Below are 17,327 nucleotides of genomic sequence, written 5' to 3' on the forward strand. Positions count from 1 at the left end.
TAGCATTCTGTTTGGCAACTCCTATTTTCCCAGCCTATCACCTTTCATCACTTCTTTGAGATAAATGCTGTCTACATTCAGCCTCTGAAAGGTCAAAGGGAGACAAAAGGTGGTGATCTCCTAAAGGAGTAATTTATTCATTTCTACCAGCATTTAGTGATTGCTTGCTGTTAATGGAGTGAATTGACTGATCTCCCATGGTACACCCCAGCCTTTAGAATCAGAGTATAGCGCCCAAAGCATGGCCCTGCAACTTTCTATAGCTATACGTAATGACAGAAAGTAGACACAGGAAAAATCATATGAGTCATGTATTATATAGATCCTAAGAATATTCAAAAAGAATAATATTTATCCTCCTAAATATTTAAAGAGACAGTCAAAATAGCAACACAATTTTAAAGTGGCTATTGATATTTTAATATTTTTATAATATCTGAAAATAGTTTAAAACATAGTCATTTTCCCACAACAAATTCATCTATATCATTCTCTTGCTTCTCTGATTATAAAAATGAAATAAATCCTTACCAATGATTGCTAAAGGATGAAGGCTAACAATCATATGACTCTGTAGCTTTTCTTTCAAATATAGATGTTTTTAGCAGAGATATGATCGAGTCTTTTGTGAATCCAAAAACAGGCAAGGGGGACTTAATTTTTAGCTGTTTTGCATGTTAGCAAATATAATTTTAATTATTTTATTTTTAGGAGAAATTTGTGATATTAGCTTGTTTCCATGATTTGAAAGAAACATAATTTGAAAACATCAACACCATTTATCTTCCTAAAATAATAGTAATTAAAAAATAGAGACTGAAAGTAAAATTATGTTTTTACTTTCATATAGAAAAAAATAATTTGTCAGGTGCAGTGGCTCATGCCTGTAATCCCAGCATTTTGGGAGGCCGATTCAGGTGGATCACATGAGGTCAGGAGTTCGAGACCAGTCTAGCCAACGTGGTGAAACTTGGTCTCTACAAAAAATACAACAACAACAACAAAATTAGCTGGGCATGGCGGCATGCGCCTGTAGTCCCAGCTACTAGGGAGGCTGATTTTTCAGATATTATGAAAACATTAAAATATCAAGGAGAATTGCTTGAACCCAGGAGGAGAAGGTTGCAGTGAGCTGAGATGGTGCCACTGCACTCCAGCCTGGGCGACACAGCGAGACTCTGCCTCCACAAAAAAAGAAGAAAGAAAGGAAAAAAAAACATTAAATTCAGGGATTAAAAGATCTATTTCAACAAGCCAAACTATATTTAGTATACAAAAAGTAATGTTGAACTTTGTGTTGTTAGGGATCGAATAACAATGTAAAATCATGGCTGCAGCACACCAACATGGCACATGTATACATATGTAACAAACCTGCACGTTGTGCACATGTACCCTAGAACATAAAGTATAATTAAAAAAAAAAATAAGAGGAATTAGTTCAGAAATATAAAAAAAAAACACTCCTTTAACATTTAAATTTACATTAAGAATTATTTAGATATTTGAAATAAAAACCATCATAATTTTTCATTTGTAATTTTTCCAAAAAGCTTTTGTTAGGTAACCTCATGATTATGATGAAGTTCCCTCAGTTTCTTTGAAAGACTGATGCTGCTTCAGCAATAAAATATGTAATGTATTATTATATTTGCTTTTTATCCCTTGTCTTGGTTGTACTATTAAATATTTGTATCACTTTGATGAGTTATTTGACATCTATGAGCCTCAATTTATTAAAAAAAAAAAATGAAGGTTTGGAGTAGATATTAAAGACTTACTGAGATCTGAAATGTTAGAATTCTAAGATTGTTCTTAAGGTTTACTACCAATATTCTACCACCACCGCTATTTGTTTTTGTTTTTTCAGCCTGTGACCACCACCACATTCTTCGGACCCTTCACCTCTTCCTTTGCCTCCAGTACCACCTCGGTTTCACTTCTTCCCCTGGTCAGCCTAATATACATAATCTGTTAATCACTCTGTTATCATAATCATGGCATCCCTCTCCCAGTTGGACAAAAGTATACAGAGAAATTCCTTCAACTTTCTTTATTCACTATCCCCCTGACAGATGTTTCCTTCCAAGGAAGAGTATTTTGGAAAATACTAGTCTCTGATAATATAAGATCCAAACCTAAATATATGTGGATGCTAGTGAATATTATCACAGTGCGATTCTGAAGTTCGCCTAAATAACAGACACACTTTGCTAAGACTTTGCATAATTCACTTAAATTCTTAAAAATCATCTATATCGTATTATTTAAGTATTTTCTTTTCACTCATCAGAAAAATTTCAAGAAAGAACAACAAAGCAAAATGTATGATTTAATCATTTGGTAAATATTTAAGCACATAGTTAAATGCTTCATATGTCTAAACCACAATATAAATCATAAAATACGTATGAACTTTGCTTTTAGTCACCTCCAGAAAGCATGCCCTAAGTTCAATATTCAACCATTTACTGATACTATTTTATCATTGGTAAATATCTAGTCACATAAAGATTATTACTTATAAATACTCCTTTTAAGTGCTATTCCCTAGCTCTGTCCCTATCTGTCCCTATCTCCTAGCAAATATCCAACTGATGTAAACTTTTACCATCCTTGTAAGCTAAAATAATGATTCTAATCCAAAAAACTTGCCATTGTATTGCTTTCTATTTTTTAATTATTTGAAAAAAATTGTAGTGACAGGCACCAGCTTTCACGTCACTGTACAGTAAGTTGTCATGTAGAACAAAATGATATTTTTTCTCACCAACATCAGAAAGGACTTTGGAGGAAACTTGCTACACATTTCACATAAGTTATAGTTTCCAAAAATCTATGAACGACATTAAATAAGGACTTACTATACACAAAAAAGACAACTTCTTTTGGAGCAATTGAATCGATTTACATAGCAGAGAATTACATAAACAATCAGAAGAGAAGGCATAGACAGTATGACAGAGCTTCCAATATATTCTTAACTGAACATACGGCAGAGATAAGAAGGCTACAAGTCCCAGACTCCCTTTTATATGGGAATAGCTACTCTACTAAGACTAGCAAATGGGGAGTGTTCATAAAAGGAAAGCAGTGTGCCCTTCCTCCATGCTGCTATTTAGAAGGATGATTTGAGATCTCGTGGCTACCTTGGATAATGAGGGCAAAGACCTCAACAGAGCAACAAGCTGGAAGGAGCTGGGGTCCTTGCTGACTTGGCTAATTTATCCACTTGGCACAGCAGCACAGAGTCAATGGCCAATGGTCCACAGTACATTTTTTGGCCCACAAATATATATATATATATAATTAGAACTAAAAAATGAATTTTTAGCTTGAAGTAGATATGTAATATTAACATTTTAAACTTTATATCAACACAGACACAAAACAATATGTTATATAATATAGATGTGGTATGTGTATATATATTTAACAGAGTAAGGGTTGATGAAGTTTAAAGTACCTGAAGCCTATAAAGTTAGAATGCAGCTCTCTTTGCTCACTTGCTGACCACGGTGAACCAGCCAGTCCTGGATTTCCTGCCTGTTATATACCTCGTGTGTGAGAGAAATAAATTTATATCTTGTTTAAGGCACTGTAATTTGGGATTTTCTCATGCATACCAAAAAACCTGAATCTCAACTGATTAAGGTGGCAAGGGTTACAGGTAGATTCTTAACAGGAACTTATGAAATGCACCCAAGCCAATATAGAACCAAAGCCAATATGGCAAAACGTGCCAAACATTGCATAGGCACTATCTTCTTTAGTCCTGCCAGGCTGGTAACTGTGGCTTCATCTTCCAAATATATAAATGGGCAGCATCACAATTTAAATCCTCAGTACACTCTGCTCTTTCCTTTTACTTCTTTAAGGCATAAGAGTTAGCCATCCGGTAACTCTGCCTCCTTTGTACTCCAACTTTTAAGGTTCCAAAGCAACTTTGGTCTTGTGAATGTGGAATTCAGAGCCCTGGGATTAAGCTACCTGGCTGCTATTACTAAAATTCTCTTCAACTATAAAATGAGATTATTACGAATTGCTACATAAGATGTTGTGAGGAGTTATGAGCATGTATAACAATTAAAATTAAAATACTATAAAAATGCCAGATATTATGTCTCCCTCACACATTGCCCACTACCTGTCAAGGCCGTCTTTGAGAATTAACTTAATGTTATGTCACTTGAGTAAAAGAATATATAGGGGAAATGTATACATTATTAAACTTGCAAGTCTATGCTCCTTCGAGAAAAAGGTAGACATAGAGGAAACACTGTAGTGATTACTGGAACAAGCTAATGATAGTGTGTTATCAAATAAGCCTACTTTCAAGGATAAGTATTCAGAAAAATGCAAGATATCTATGAGCAATATGTTTAAACTATTTATTAAAATATGCATACAATATATACTATAGAATATATGTATATATTATGTATATATGACATATAAAATATGTTATATGTAACCCTATTTTTAAGGATAAGTATTCAGAAAAATGTAAGATGTCTATGAGTAATAAATGTATTTATTAAAATATGCATATAATATATGCTACATAATACATATATACTATATATTATATATACTATATACACTACATAATATATACTATACCACATATACAATATATACCATATATTATATATACTATATATATCAAGTAGTACATATTATATACTCTTTTTAGATACAAATTTCAAGGTGAATGTATCAGTCTATGAATAAGTTAATTCTAGAACAGTTATGACTGTACTATACTTCACAGTGCCATCTTCTGATTACCAGTGGAAGAACAGCTCCAGCCAAACAACTTCCTAAGAAAAATCTGGGTGTTTTTATTACATGGTAAGGCTCTCAGGACAGACCAAATGTGAATGTTGAGTTTGTTGCTTTTCACATCTCTAAAACCAAAGGTGCTACCGTTTCCTACATGGAATGTCTTGAGAGTCAGCATGCAAACAGGGGGCAAGAACCTACCGTGCCCTGTACCCTGAACTCATCGCACACATCACGTGTGTATGACACAAGTTTTTTGTCCCATCAGTCTACATGTAGTCCCAATAGCTCCTTAGTTTCTGAGTTACTTCCCAAATGTCTGGCCATCAAAAATTTTATTGCCAACATTTATTGTCTCAGGATTCTGACCTGGAATTAGAATTCTGAGTCTTATGTGTATTAAATCATGGGCTCAAGTCTCATCTCTACCCCTTTTTAATTGTATGACCTTAGATATGTTAACTTCTATAATCCTTAATGTTTCATTCTGTAAAGCAAGCACTTCATAAGGCACTGAAAATCATTAAATAAAGTAAACTTAGACAAATTTGTAGTACAATTCTTACACATGGAAAACAAGCAGTAACTTTTAGCTACTGTTATAAATTATTTTTAAAAATTAAACTATGAGTCTGAGGAATTGAGACAGCTACTTGGAATGACACAAGTAGAAGATATCAAGCTATAATTAGACCACAGGTCAGCCTGATTCTACACACTTGTTCCTAAGCCCCACAATTAACACTTGGAAGAGATCTGGAGCCAGGCAGTAGAAAACTGTGGTTCACTGGTATTTTTTTAGAAAACAACCTCCACACATAAAGATATTAACATGCTAATATATGATTATTTTTCTTTTACAACAAAAACAAAATAAACATTTTAGTTAGAACTTTAAAGAAAGGATCTTCTGTCACCTTTAGTTGTGAGCTTACCTGAGAAAAAGTAACATTTTGCCTTCCTTCTTTAACTGTATATAAAATGTTGGCTACTTATTTATTTGTGGAAGGGCATGCAACTAGAACCCATAAATGAAGCCAACACCAAAATTTAAGGCCATTCCAGAACTTCGCTTTACATCCTAGGAGGCACTGTAGTACAGTGATTAAGAATGAATGTTCTAGGGCCACTGGCCTTTGAATTTAGACTCCACTGCTTACCATTTATAATGTTGGCCAAGTAATCTAATCTCATACTCCTTAGTTTCTACAGCTATAAAATTAGGGCAACATCAATCATCACCTCAAGGTTTATTGTAAAGATTTACCTGGTTGATGGTGTTATATAATTGCTAAGTATTATTAATTTATATTATTATAAATATTATATTATTATTTTTATTACCTTTTAAGCCTTTTTTCACTCTAGGAGAATTAACTAATGATACAGAGGTTAGGCACTAGGGAAATATGACTGGCATAGTTGCATATTCTATTTAATGCACACATTTCTCTGAAAAAAAAATTTAACATCATGCAAAACCAGCCACCATTTATGGGGAGTAGAGAGAAGATGATCAAAACATTAATTTTTACCAGGTAAATATTACTTCTCCTCATTTTGAAAGTTCAGATTTCCTGTCCTAAGTAGACTAGAAGAAGCATTTTTATGGCTTAATGTGTAGGTCTTGTTTTTTCGCCTCTTTATTACACAACTTGCAGTGATGAAAGCTAGGGAGGGAAATAAAGTTAAGTTTGAATTATTTGTAGTTTATCTCAGACATTTCACCTTTTGTTACATATTTTCTAAATACAGTATGCACCCCGATAAATCCATGTAAATATTTTACACAATTTATTTGAGCATTTTCTCAGCCCTTTAAAGAAAGGTATGTGAGGCAGATAATTATTTTCGTTTAAATTGACTGATAAAAGCAGCCTGGTGCACAATGACATCCTCATTTACTAAATGTAGTTATACACACGGGTAAAAGTGTGACTTTTGCCAAAACATCAGCATCTTCCCATTCTCCTGACTTTAGCTACAGTTTGCATGTTGAGTAAATGGCAAAGAGATGAAAGTATACTAGACTTCATAGTTCTGAAATACTAGAGCTGTGGTTTCTAAGCTCTCATATACATAGGAAGCACCCCAAGTTCCATATTAAAGTGAAAATTCAATGTCTAGGGTAGGAACTGAAACCTGTCTGTTTAAGGATCCTCACAGGTAATTCTCATTCAATTAGAATGAGGCGCATACTTGGAGAAACTCTAAATTGAGAACATGTATCACCTGGCAAACTTTTGTATTTATAATAAAGGCTTTACTTGGCTGGTCTTCAAACTAATGAATATTTTAGCTGATTTATTTTAAGAAAATGTTTAATGTACTCTGTCTTACCTACTGAAAACATGCAGCCATTTGCCGGTATGGTTTAGCTTCTGCTTTCTTATTTGTAGTACTGATTATTACTTTTCTTCACTGTACCTTTATACAGAGATTAGATTCTATATAGGCAGTCCTATAGTTTTATTCATAAAGCCATTCTCAGAATAATAACCTAGCATCTGACCAATTTCTAGCTGGGGGAATATGGGATAGTCATTTAATTAGTGCAAAACTTAGATGCCCCTAGTGATGAGTCATATATGAATATAATATGTTGTCATAGGTAAGGATTAAGTGACAAAGAGTAAGTGCTAGACAAAGCTAGCACTTCTAGAGACATGATTAGTCCTCAGAAATCTTGGTCTAACCTGTAGGTTATAATTCTATAAAATGGCCAACTGAAATAAAGATATAAAGAGAACACACAAAAGGGATTTGATATATTTCAATATCTTTCTAAACTGTCATGTCAGAAAAAGAAAAAAAATCCCCCTCACTTTTTATGTGAACTTACATGCAGAAGGAGCTCACATTTTTCTCGTGGCATCTGAAGGCAAAAGCTACAACAATATAAAGGTGCAGCCCATATCTGTGTCTTCCTAAGATGTTACTCCAATTTTTCACACATTTTCTTGTTTCTTTTATAATTCAGAGACTTCCCCACCTTTTCCTGCCCAACGCTTAGTTTACTGCAAAGGCCAGGAATAAATGACTGCAAGTGTTAAAGAAAGAGAAAATTATATATAAAGTACAAGCGGGAAGGCTAGTGAGTGGGGCTTTTCCTTCCACTCTTATAGTCTCTTTCCAAGCACACTACATTCCAGTAGCTCAATTGTGCTAAGTTTCTCCTTCCTTTCTACAATCCTAGTCCCTCTTCTGGAACATTCTCTGCAGGTCATGACCAAACTTACCCCATTGTAGGATTACTTAATTTTAGAAGTCCAGGAGCTTCAACTTGTCAATTGTCTTGTTAATGTTATGCTGCCCTTGTTTTATGATTTACACATTTAGTCCTGCCACCTGTAAGTAAACTTGAACAATGAACCCTCTTTAAAATAATGAATATGGAAATATAATTGTAATAATTATTTTATACCTATATTTAATATTTAACCATATTAGCAACATAATTTGGAGCTTCAGGCACCAGATAGAAACCAGGTCAGGTAATACTGATTTTCCTTATTTTTTTTCTCTTAGAAGTGTTGTAGGTGTTTAAATTAGTGTTCCCAACTGAAATTGGTTAAGATAATAGAGAATTGGCCTCCACATTAGCCCCAAATTAGCTGCATGTTCTTGAAGGAAAAACACAATTTTATTTGGTTTTTCAGTTTGTCATAAAGGAGGTTAGGTGTGAGCTCCACAATCTCTTCATCAACAATTCTAACTTGCCTATGCCACATGAGGTTTTCTCAATGATCTCTCTTGCTGACATTCATGTACAATCTGGTAGGGTAAAACTTTAATTAGATAATGTAAGACTGTCAACATAGTGAGCTGTATTTCTCTGTGCTGGATGCTACCCTTTATACATGAGTTTATTCAATCCTCTTGATGTTTCTATAAGAGAGGCACTGTTAAATACGGCTAAGAGATATTCATTGACATTTCTAAATGCATATAACAAGTAAGTCTGATTCAGAGTCTCCATTTAAGCTCACATTCTTTTGTATTTAACCTCATGCAACACGACAAACACCTCTTGTCATCTCCATTCCTCCCCTACACTCCCTGACTCCATTTATCAGCACTCACTGAGTAAGTGATTCTAGATGGTAGCAGTATGTTATGAATCAGAATCTGATGGCCAGAAACCATCATAACTCTCTGCAGGACAGGCAGGAGGAAGTCAGAAGAAGTCACATCCTCCACAGGGGACATGAGATGAAGGTCCTAGGACCTGATTCAGCCCTTACCGATACCTTAACTCGTTTCTGAGAACTGGTTTGGAAGACAGTGAGTCACTGCACACTTTTAGTCCCATTTATTTTCTAAACAAGAAAGGAAAAAATGAAAAGAGGAAACTGAAGATGAGATGCCAAATGCTTGTGACCTTCACTTATTTAATTATCAGCAAGGATTATAAATTAGAGTAAAGCATTTTCTCTTTAGGTACTCTCTAAAGGCATTCTGTCACAGAAATGGGTAATGTTTCACATCTTCATGAAAGTCATTCATTGGGTTAGTTCCCTACTTGCTCTGGCTCCAGGAGAATCTTATTAGAAAAAAATTATAATTTTATAATTTTGGCTATATTAGGACTTCATTTATTTTGAATTTTAATAAAATTATTAAATTACATGTTGATTGCTTGAGGTGTTCTATATAAAATAAACATATTAAATTATCATATCTATGTATACTAATAATAAACATGTCTTAGAATTTTCTGAGGGACTACAAGGCACAGTTACGTGCCCTGAGACACAATTTAAATACATTTGATTTAATCTTAATGGCCCTAAATGTTAGATGTTATTATTTTACTTTTTATAGAGGAGACAATTAAGTTTCAGAATGGTTAAAGAACATATGAAAGGTGAAGAGCTTATAACATACGCAGGTAGAATAATCTACAACCATCTGAAACTAAAAATATTACATAGCTATAACTATATCATCCTCACATAAGCTATGATGAACGTGTAGAGAAATGTAAACCAAAGAAAATGTAATGTCATCTTATATTAAAGCCGGGTATGAACATATTAAGGAACACATCTTTCCAAGATAGTTAGCATGCTGCCCATTGGGAAATAGCACAGTTTCAGCATAGATTTAACAAGTGAGATTTATATGAGCAAATGTCTGAGAACTATAGTTATAGGAAATACTTTCAGTGGAAAGATCTCAACGGCACCAAAAATATCACCTTACAATACAACTGAAAGGTCAGCAGGAACCATGATAGATGTATCTTTTGGGAGGTAAATTATGTGCAATGATGAGAACTCATTAATGACGCTGCTTTGAGTTTTGAAAATGACCTAGAATCTTATTTATTCTAGCTTATTCTTCAAAAACCTACTGAATACAGAATATTCAACTTCTTATTACTGTAATTCCCTTTGTCTTATGGCCTGTTGTTCTATGATGATTACATGTGGTGAGGTAATTTATTTTTAAGTTACCTTATACTCCATAATAACTAGAATAGTTATGGATGTTTTGTAGGTACCAACTAGACACATGTTGCTTAATTACAGAAGAGCTATATCATAGAGAACATTCACATAACAGAACAGAATGAATATAGTGGGAAGTTCTGGGTTCTAGTTTGTTTCCCTTTATGACCTTGGGCAAGTCTCAGTCACCCTGGGTTTCAGTTTTCTCACTTCTAAATTGTAAGGCTTTGGATTGAACACAATCTTGTGTTCACAGTATGTTTCCCAATAGTAGGCTTTTTAAAAGTACACTTGAAGAGATTAAAACACTAGAAAGCAACACCAAACAATTCAGACATAATTGCAATGCAATCACTACCTACTGCATAATTATGTCTCCTAGGGTATGAAAGAATCTTCAGAGCACACTGTTTACTTGGGTGACCTTCACCTTGTGTCTTCATACTCATGAAGCAAAGTTCTTAGAAGTCTTAGTAAATATTTGCACTTTCTCTGATGTAAGCTTGACATGATCTGTATCTTTCATCTACTCTTAGCGGTAAAGTACACCCTTTTCTATGATCCACTCAGTTGATGGATGTCATTGTCAACACATTCACATTCACACAGTAATCTATAGCAAAACAAAGAGAAATATATTGTTCATGTAATCGTCAGAATTTTATTACATAACTGTGAAAAGTTTATGATAATGTATGTACAAACTAGTTGAAGCTCAACAACCACTAAAGCTATTTAAAAACTGACTTAATATAAGGTCCCTTTCATATAGTCATTTTTAAAACTATAATAGTTGGGCTTCTTCTATATCAGTGGTTCTTAATTTGTTCTCCATAGTAGAAAAAAAGTCAATACTATCTTTTATTTCTTTATTTTTTCTAAACATTTGTACCTTTTAAATGTTGCTGGTAAATGATGAAATCAATAAAGAAGTAGAAAATAAAGTCATAAAAACTTTCAAATCTACCCTACCTATATAGTTCGAAAACTTCCACTTTTATTCATTGACACTTGTACTCATAGCTTGGATTTCATATCAAAATTTATAGCAATTACATTTTAATTAGGTATACAAATGGACAAATACTCACTTTTATGCTAAATCTCATTCTAAGTCATTAAGTTAAATATTCCAGATCTTCATGGTGTTCACCAAAGTGCACAGCACCATCAAAAACACTTTGGAGGGGCCAGGCATGGTGGCTTATGCCTGTAATCCCAGCACTTTGGGAGGCCAGGGCGGGTGGATCATGGGTTCAAGACCAGTCTGGCCAAGACAGTGAAACCCCATCTTTACTGAAAATACAAAAAAATCAGTCGGGCATGGTGGCAGGTGCCTGTAATCCCAGCTACTCAGGAAGCTGAGGCAGAGAACTACTTGAACCCAGGAGGCGGAGATTGCAGTGAGCTGAGATCACAGAGCAAGACTCCATCTCAAAAACAAACAAACAAACAAACAAAGAAACAGTATACTGTAGAGAAGAACTAGCCTAATAATCAAATAACCCCCGTTGCATCTCTGACTTCCTCTCTTCTCTACCAATCATTCTTTTTTTTTTTTTGGATGATAACTATGCTTCTTGTTAATTTCATGTCACCTAATTGATTTGTATCTCTATATATTTTTTCTTTTTTCTGCTATAGCCAAATCAATCACAAAGATTTCATGAAAATAACATTAACAGTACCATAATAACTGTACAGGCTAACCTCTGTTGAGTACTTACTGTGTTCCAGGGAATATGCTAAACTCTTTTCATGGATGAACTCATTCAGTCCTTACAATTGAAAACTGTTACCTTCTCAAGTAGGTGTTACAAGAAGGTCTGTGTTCTACATCAGAAAACTGGATAGAGAGGATAAGAAGCTTACCTAATAACATATAGTAAGTGTGGCAGGATATTGAGGTTGATTACAAAATATTTTTCTTCTCAATATCTTTGGAAAGTAGAAGTTGCCCCAGACAACCCTTAATTGGCATTAATTACTCTTTCCTTCATTCACACTTAGAAATTTGTGTAAAATTTTGTTATTTACCCAATTTTGTTTTACATACAACCATTTGTGTATATGACTAGATTATAGATATATACAACTAATCTATTGTTTTGTTGCCCTGATGATTCATGCAATAACTGACTGCTGGCAGGCACATTCTTAATGTATGATAATGAAACATCAAAGACATGTCTACAGGGATGAAGACAAGTTCAGAGAGTCTTTTTGGATTTCTCAGAAAAGGAACCATAATTTTAAACAGTACCTGTTTAATCAGGTTACTTAAATGATTTAGCACCATTTGTAAAAGGGATTTTAGCAAATCTTCCAGAAGTCACTGAGAAACAGCTGCACACATAGTTTCTTATAACACACATGAGAAAACATTTTTTCATTAGAATCATGCATTCCTCAGTGGTTTCAGTTATCTTTGCTTCCTGGTTAGAAGGTCGAGTTCTTCCTTTCAATTACATGGAGTTTGGTTAAGTACAACTGTACAGACAAATCAAATATTTGAGGTGTCCCTATCATTAGTCATAGAGAAAATTCAATCCACAAAGATAATAACCAGATGAGTCATTTTTTAAAACTGCTATTGGAAATAGGCAACTAAGGTCCAAAACTGCAATTTGAGAAGTCAGAATATTTGTGTGTTAATGTCTTCTTAAGAACGCCATTCCTCTATCTCATTTACATGGAAGGTACAATTTTTATCACAAATAAAGGAGTGTAGGTAGCATCCTATAAAATGTCATGTGTGGCAGACACTGTGCACAGGACTTAGGAAAGAAACTCATATTGTCTCAAACTATTTCAGGAGAGTTAAGGTAAGACTGCTTCTTGCATCAAATTTATTTGGGTGGAAATATTTGTTGTGTGTTCTCATTGTGTTTATTGTGATTCTTGTCCTTTATTCTACAAATAAGTTGATCTTAGGTTAGTTTAATTCATGGAACAAATAGTCTGGGGCATCTTCAATATATAGTATCATCTAAAAAGATTCCAAAATAAATATGTAGTGTGACTGCTGATCAGAGGGCCCAGGAGAGACCTTTAAGGTGACTCCTATTGGGAGGACTATAACCGATCATGTCCTCAAAGTTCTTGCTTCATGGAAAACCACCAGAAGTCAGTAGACCTTCACTCCTCCCCTGCCATGTCTCTCTCCCTATTAAGTCATTTAAAAGTTAACAATCCAAAGGCATCGAGAGTATAACCACAGCATAAAGGAACAGAGGTTCAGCAGAATAAAGCACAAGCCTTCTCCAGCACTCCATGGGTTCCTTTTCACCAAGAACTTCTAAAGAATTTTTCACCCTACCATTACTTTCAATACCTATACTACTTTCTGAAGTCAATTACTGGCTATCTTGGAATAGCAATTTAATACTATACAACAAGGCTATCTTAAAAGTACAGTCATTCTTCTCCAAAGCTATTAAACCAACATGCTTGCTTTCTTTGACCACATTTATTTGTGTACAGTTTAAATGAGTTTCTGTATTAGTTACATTATTCATATCATTAACTTGATTTTTTTGTAATTTATATGCATTTTCTAAACACGAGAGACCATATGCCAGGAAATTAAACAGCTCTTTTTCTTTTTTTAAAATTCTATGGGGTTTACCAGTAAAACAGAGAAAAATACTTGGCTTTTGTGTAAAGTGAACATTTCGTTTTCTTTCAGGACAAATACGTTAAGTCTGATTGGGGGCCATTGATGTTCGCTGTGATTAAATTATAGGATTTTGTGCTTCAGCATCTAAAGTTGTTTCAGAAAAGGTGAGGAGGAGGAACAAACAAAAAGAGAAAACTATTCAAAAATGTCTATTTAAAAGGCAGGATTATTTTCTATTCAAAAATGTCTATTTAAAGGCAGGATAGTTGCTGTGGGCTAGATACCATTAGACCTGTTCACAACACAGTCAAAAGACTACCTTTTCACCTGCAGCGTTTGTTTCAGTAAACAGGTTACTTTAAAATACAACTGAACTTCAGACCTATTGGAAATAAAATAGCAAAGTATTAAGGCAATGCACTCAGAGAAAGATAGAACGAAACAAATCTCTTTTTTTTTTTCATTAAGAGTCTCTGCTCTGTATTACCTACACTTGGGAAAGAGTTTGACAATAAAAGACAGGTGAGATTACTCAAAGGCTATAGGAAAAACTAGCAATGGCCACCCCCTGCTAATACATCCAGCATGATCTAAACCTGTGAAATACCATTTGCTTCACATACACGACTCCTGACTAAGAAACGAAGTTAACAGAAGTCTTTGGCGAGAAAACCCACTGTCACAGGTGGCCATGGCTGAACCACTCAGCTTTTCCCAGCAGGACAATAAGCTCATCCCTACTAACACAACTGTCCTTGCAAAGCTGCTCAGTTTAGGTTCTAATCTACACTTTAACCATATGCCTATAAGAGCTGATAAATTATACAGAGAATGACCTTCTGTTAGAGATATTTAAAACATATTCTCTTCTTTGCAAAATGACACTGATAGTATCGTATTCCTTTTCAGATTTGTTCAATATCACAGGGTATTCTGGGTATCTAGTAAAATGAATTGCTACAGAGTAATCACACTAATAAGATATGCTACTTATTATGAACATTTCATTTTTTTCAAACCCAGCATTCTCTTCTGACAAAATTTAATAACCAGTCATAGTTTTCACATACCACAAGCATTGCAGAAGTTTCACAACTAAAGTGAACTAGATGATTATTCCAGGTTTTGTTGTAATAAGTGTGTTAACTATTTTTAAAGAAATTTATCCCTATCAAAATCAACGCTTTCATGCAAGGAAAAGATAATGGCTTTTTGACCCTGCATTAGATAATGAACAAGAAAACTTTGGAAGCTAGAGACTATATAGCTTTTTCATAATAATAGTATCCTTAAAAAGCAAATGTACTTTTGGAACTCTAGCGATGTTCACAGTCTAAAATCACTGTGGGCTGGATTTTTATTGTTTAAATATTTACTATTTTATGCATATGTTGACTGGCATTGACTTAAGTGTCCAAAGTTAGAAAATTTCCTTTCTCTAGAAGACTAAATCACAACATAAGAGTGAATGGCAAGAATTTAAAGAATAACTGTCATGTATAACTTTTATTGAACTGTTGAGAGCTAACCACAAATATTAAAATGGGCTCTGTATTTAGATAAACTAATCATAATACTGGGAAACAAACTAGCTTTCTTTAAAACCATCTGCACTTCATGACTTGAAGTGACAAGCAAACCTTAGAGAAAATGAAGAATCAAACTCACATTTCATTTTAATCTGGTAAAGTCACCTGGGCTTTGTTTGCAAGGAAAGACTAAATTTATCAATTACTGAGGGTAAATGAAATAGTCTCTACACTAAAAGAAAAGTTTGGTTACACAGGCCTGAAAGAAGGTGTGTAGATTAGGAATGGAATCAAGAATTTTACAGACTTGGTTTGTAAGAGAAAGTTTTCTTCATCCTTTTCCATTTCATAATTAGAAACAACCCTATATCCCCCACGTTATTTGCCATCAGATGCACAATCAAATAATGTTTCTATTCATGTAGATTTGAAAGGATCTTCATCCTGTGTGGGTTATTTTATTTTATAGTAGCCAAGGGAAAGAGGTTGCTGCCAATATGATGCTAAGGGCATGCAGAATAAAGACTCAGTCCTGGGCAACTAAACAGTCCACCGTTGTGCTGCGCTTGTGGAAGCAAAAAACAAACCCATCACAACTTTGGGACTTGATCAATAGTGGGGAGTCACAAAACTCTTCTCAATCTCTGCATTTTAAATCTCCACTAAAAATAGCTCCTCTGTAACGGGGCTTAAAGTCCCATCCATGCCCAGTGATGGAGTACAGTACTTAATTGTTTCTGACTAGGGTCTCTGCATCAGCACTCTGAGAGTGTGTCTTCTAACTTTTAATCACCTTCTGTGCTCTTTAATTAGACCTGTTCACAAGACAGTAAAAAGAAAACGCCTATCACTAGGCTTATCCAAGACGTTGAAACAGGCCATTTTAGGAGTCCAGGAACTTTTGTATACGTCTTAGCGTCTTCCAGGATTAATCTGTTTTCTCTGGTTTCCACTTCCTTAAATCAGGCACACTTGGGGGAAGGGAGAAGCTCTATGGCTATTAAGACAACTTCAATGTAAAGACACTGCCTGGTGGTAATTCCCTCCTTGTCTATTTCCGTTCTTTATTTTGTTCTTTCACCGCGTGTTATCTGTCAGCTACTAATAGGACCGGAGGGTAAAATGTCTCTCCTTCTGAAGAGAAAGCTTTTGATCCCTCACTGAGAGCAATCCTAAGACTTTCTCCAGGGGCTGGGATAACTAGAAAAGGGCTCTGCTCTCTCAGAAGGATGTCAGAGCCCAAACCATACAGCGTCCCTCTTGCTTAGGCGGGAGATGCAAACAGCTGAAGTGCCTTAGCTCCCACTGGTGACCCACAGTAGGACCAACCTCGCCCCGGCAGCGCCCCTGGGCTCAGGTCACTCACGCTCCTGGACTCACCTGGTACTGAGGACCAGCGCGGGCAGGAGAGGCAGCAGGTAGTGCGCTGGGCTGAATTTCATGCTGCTGCCTGCCGGGGTCCTCCTTCCCTCGCTGCCTTCGTTCTCTCTCCTCCTCGGGATCCTGTCGCTCCTCGGTGCCCGGCTCTGTCCCCAGCCAGTGATGAGCGCTCTTCGGCAGCGAAAAGGCGGAGATGGACACACGGACGACGCCTGGGGAAGGCAGGCGCTGGGAGCGAGGAGTATCTTCAGGAGTGATGTCACCGGCGAGGCGAGCCCTGCCCGGGATTGTTCGGCGTCGCCGCTCCGGAGCCCGGAGGGCGCGCTGTCACTCGCGCTGGAGGCGGCGCGGGGAGAGGGAGGGGGCGCCTCGCGATCGCCCCGCGCGCTTCGGTCACCGCGCTGCGCTCTGGCCAGTCGGGTGAGCACCGGCCAGGGGCGGATCATTTATTCCCGCTGCTCCCCAGGATGGCGTGGGGCGGGGCGCGGAGAGTAGAAACCAAATCTGCCAATAATTGAACTTGCGTACTCCGCAGGAGATGAGACCCAATTCACTGGGAGC

The 17,327-nt window shown here is 35.8% G+C and overlaps 1 protein-coding gene across 3 annotated transcripts in view; it reads right to left on the reverse strand.

The window, feature by feature from the left end:
• LUZP2 (leucine zipper protein 2) overlaps positions 1-17,015 on the reverse strand; it is a 599,513-nt gene extending 582,498 nt beyond the window's left edge. For all 3 annotated transcript variants that reach the window (XM_023191520.3, XM_023191522.3, XM_023191521.3), the window contains exon 1: positions 16,767-17,015. In XM_023191520.3, coding sequence (XP_023047288.1) covers positions 16,767-16,828 — 62 coding nt within the window. In that variant the 5' untranslated portion in view covers positions 16,829-17,015. The remainder of the gene's footprint in view (positions 1-16,766) is intronic.
• Between the last annotated feature and the right edge of the window lie 312 nt (positions 17,016-17,327).

Source organism: Piliocolobus tephrosceles, chromosome 13 (genome assembly GCF_002776525.5).
Source record: "Piliocolobus tephrosceles isolate RC106 chromosome 13, ASM277652v3, whole genome shotgun sequence".
In the NCBI taxonomy this organism is placed as follows: domain Eukaryota; kingdom Metazoa; phylum Chordata; class Mammalia; order Primates; family Cercopithecidae; genus Piliocolobus; species Piliocolobus tephrosceles.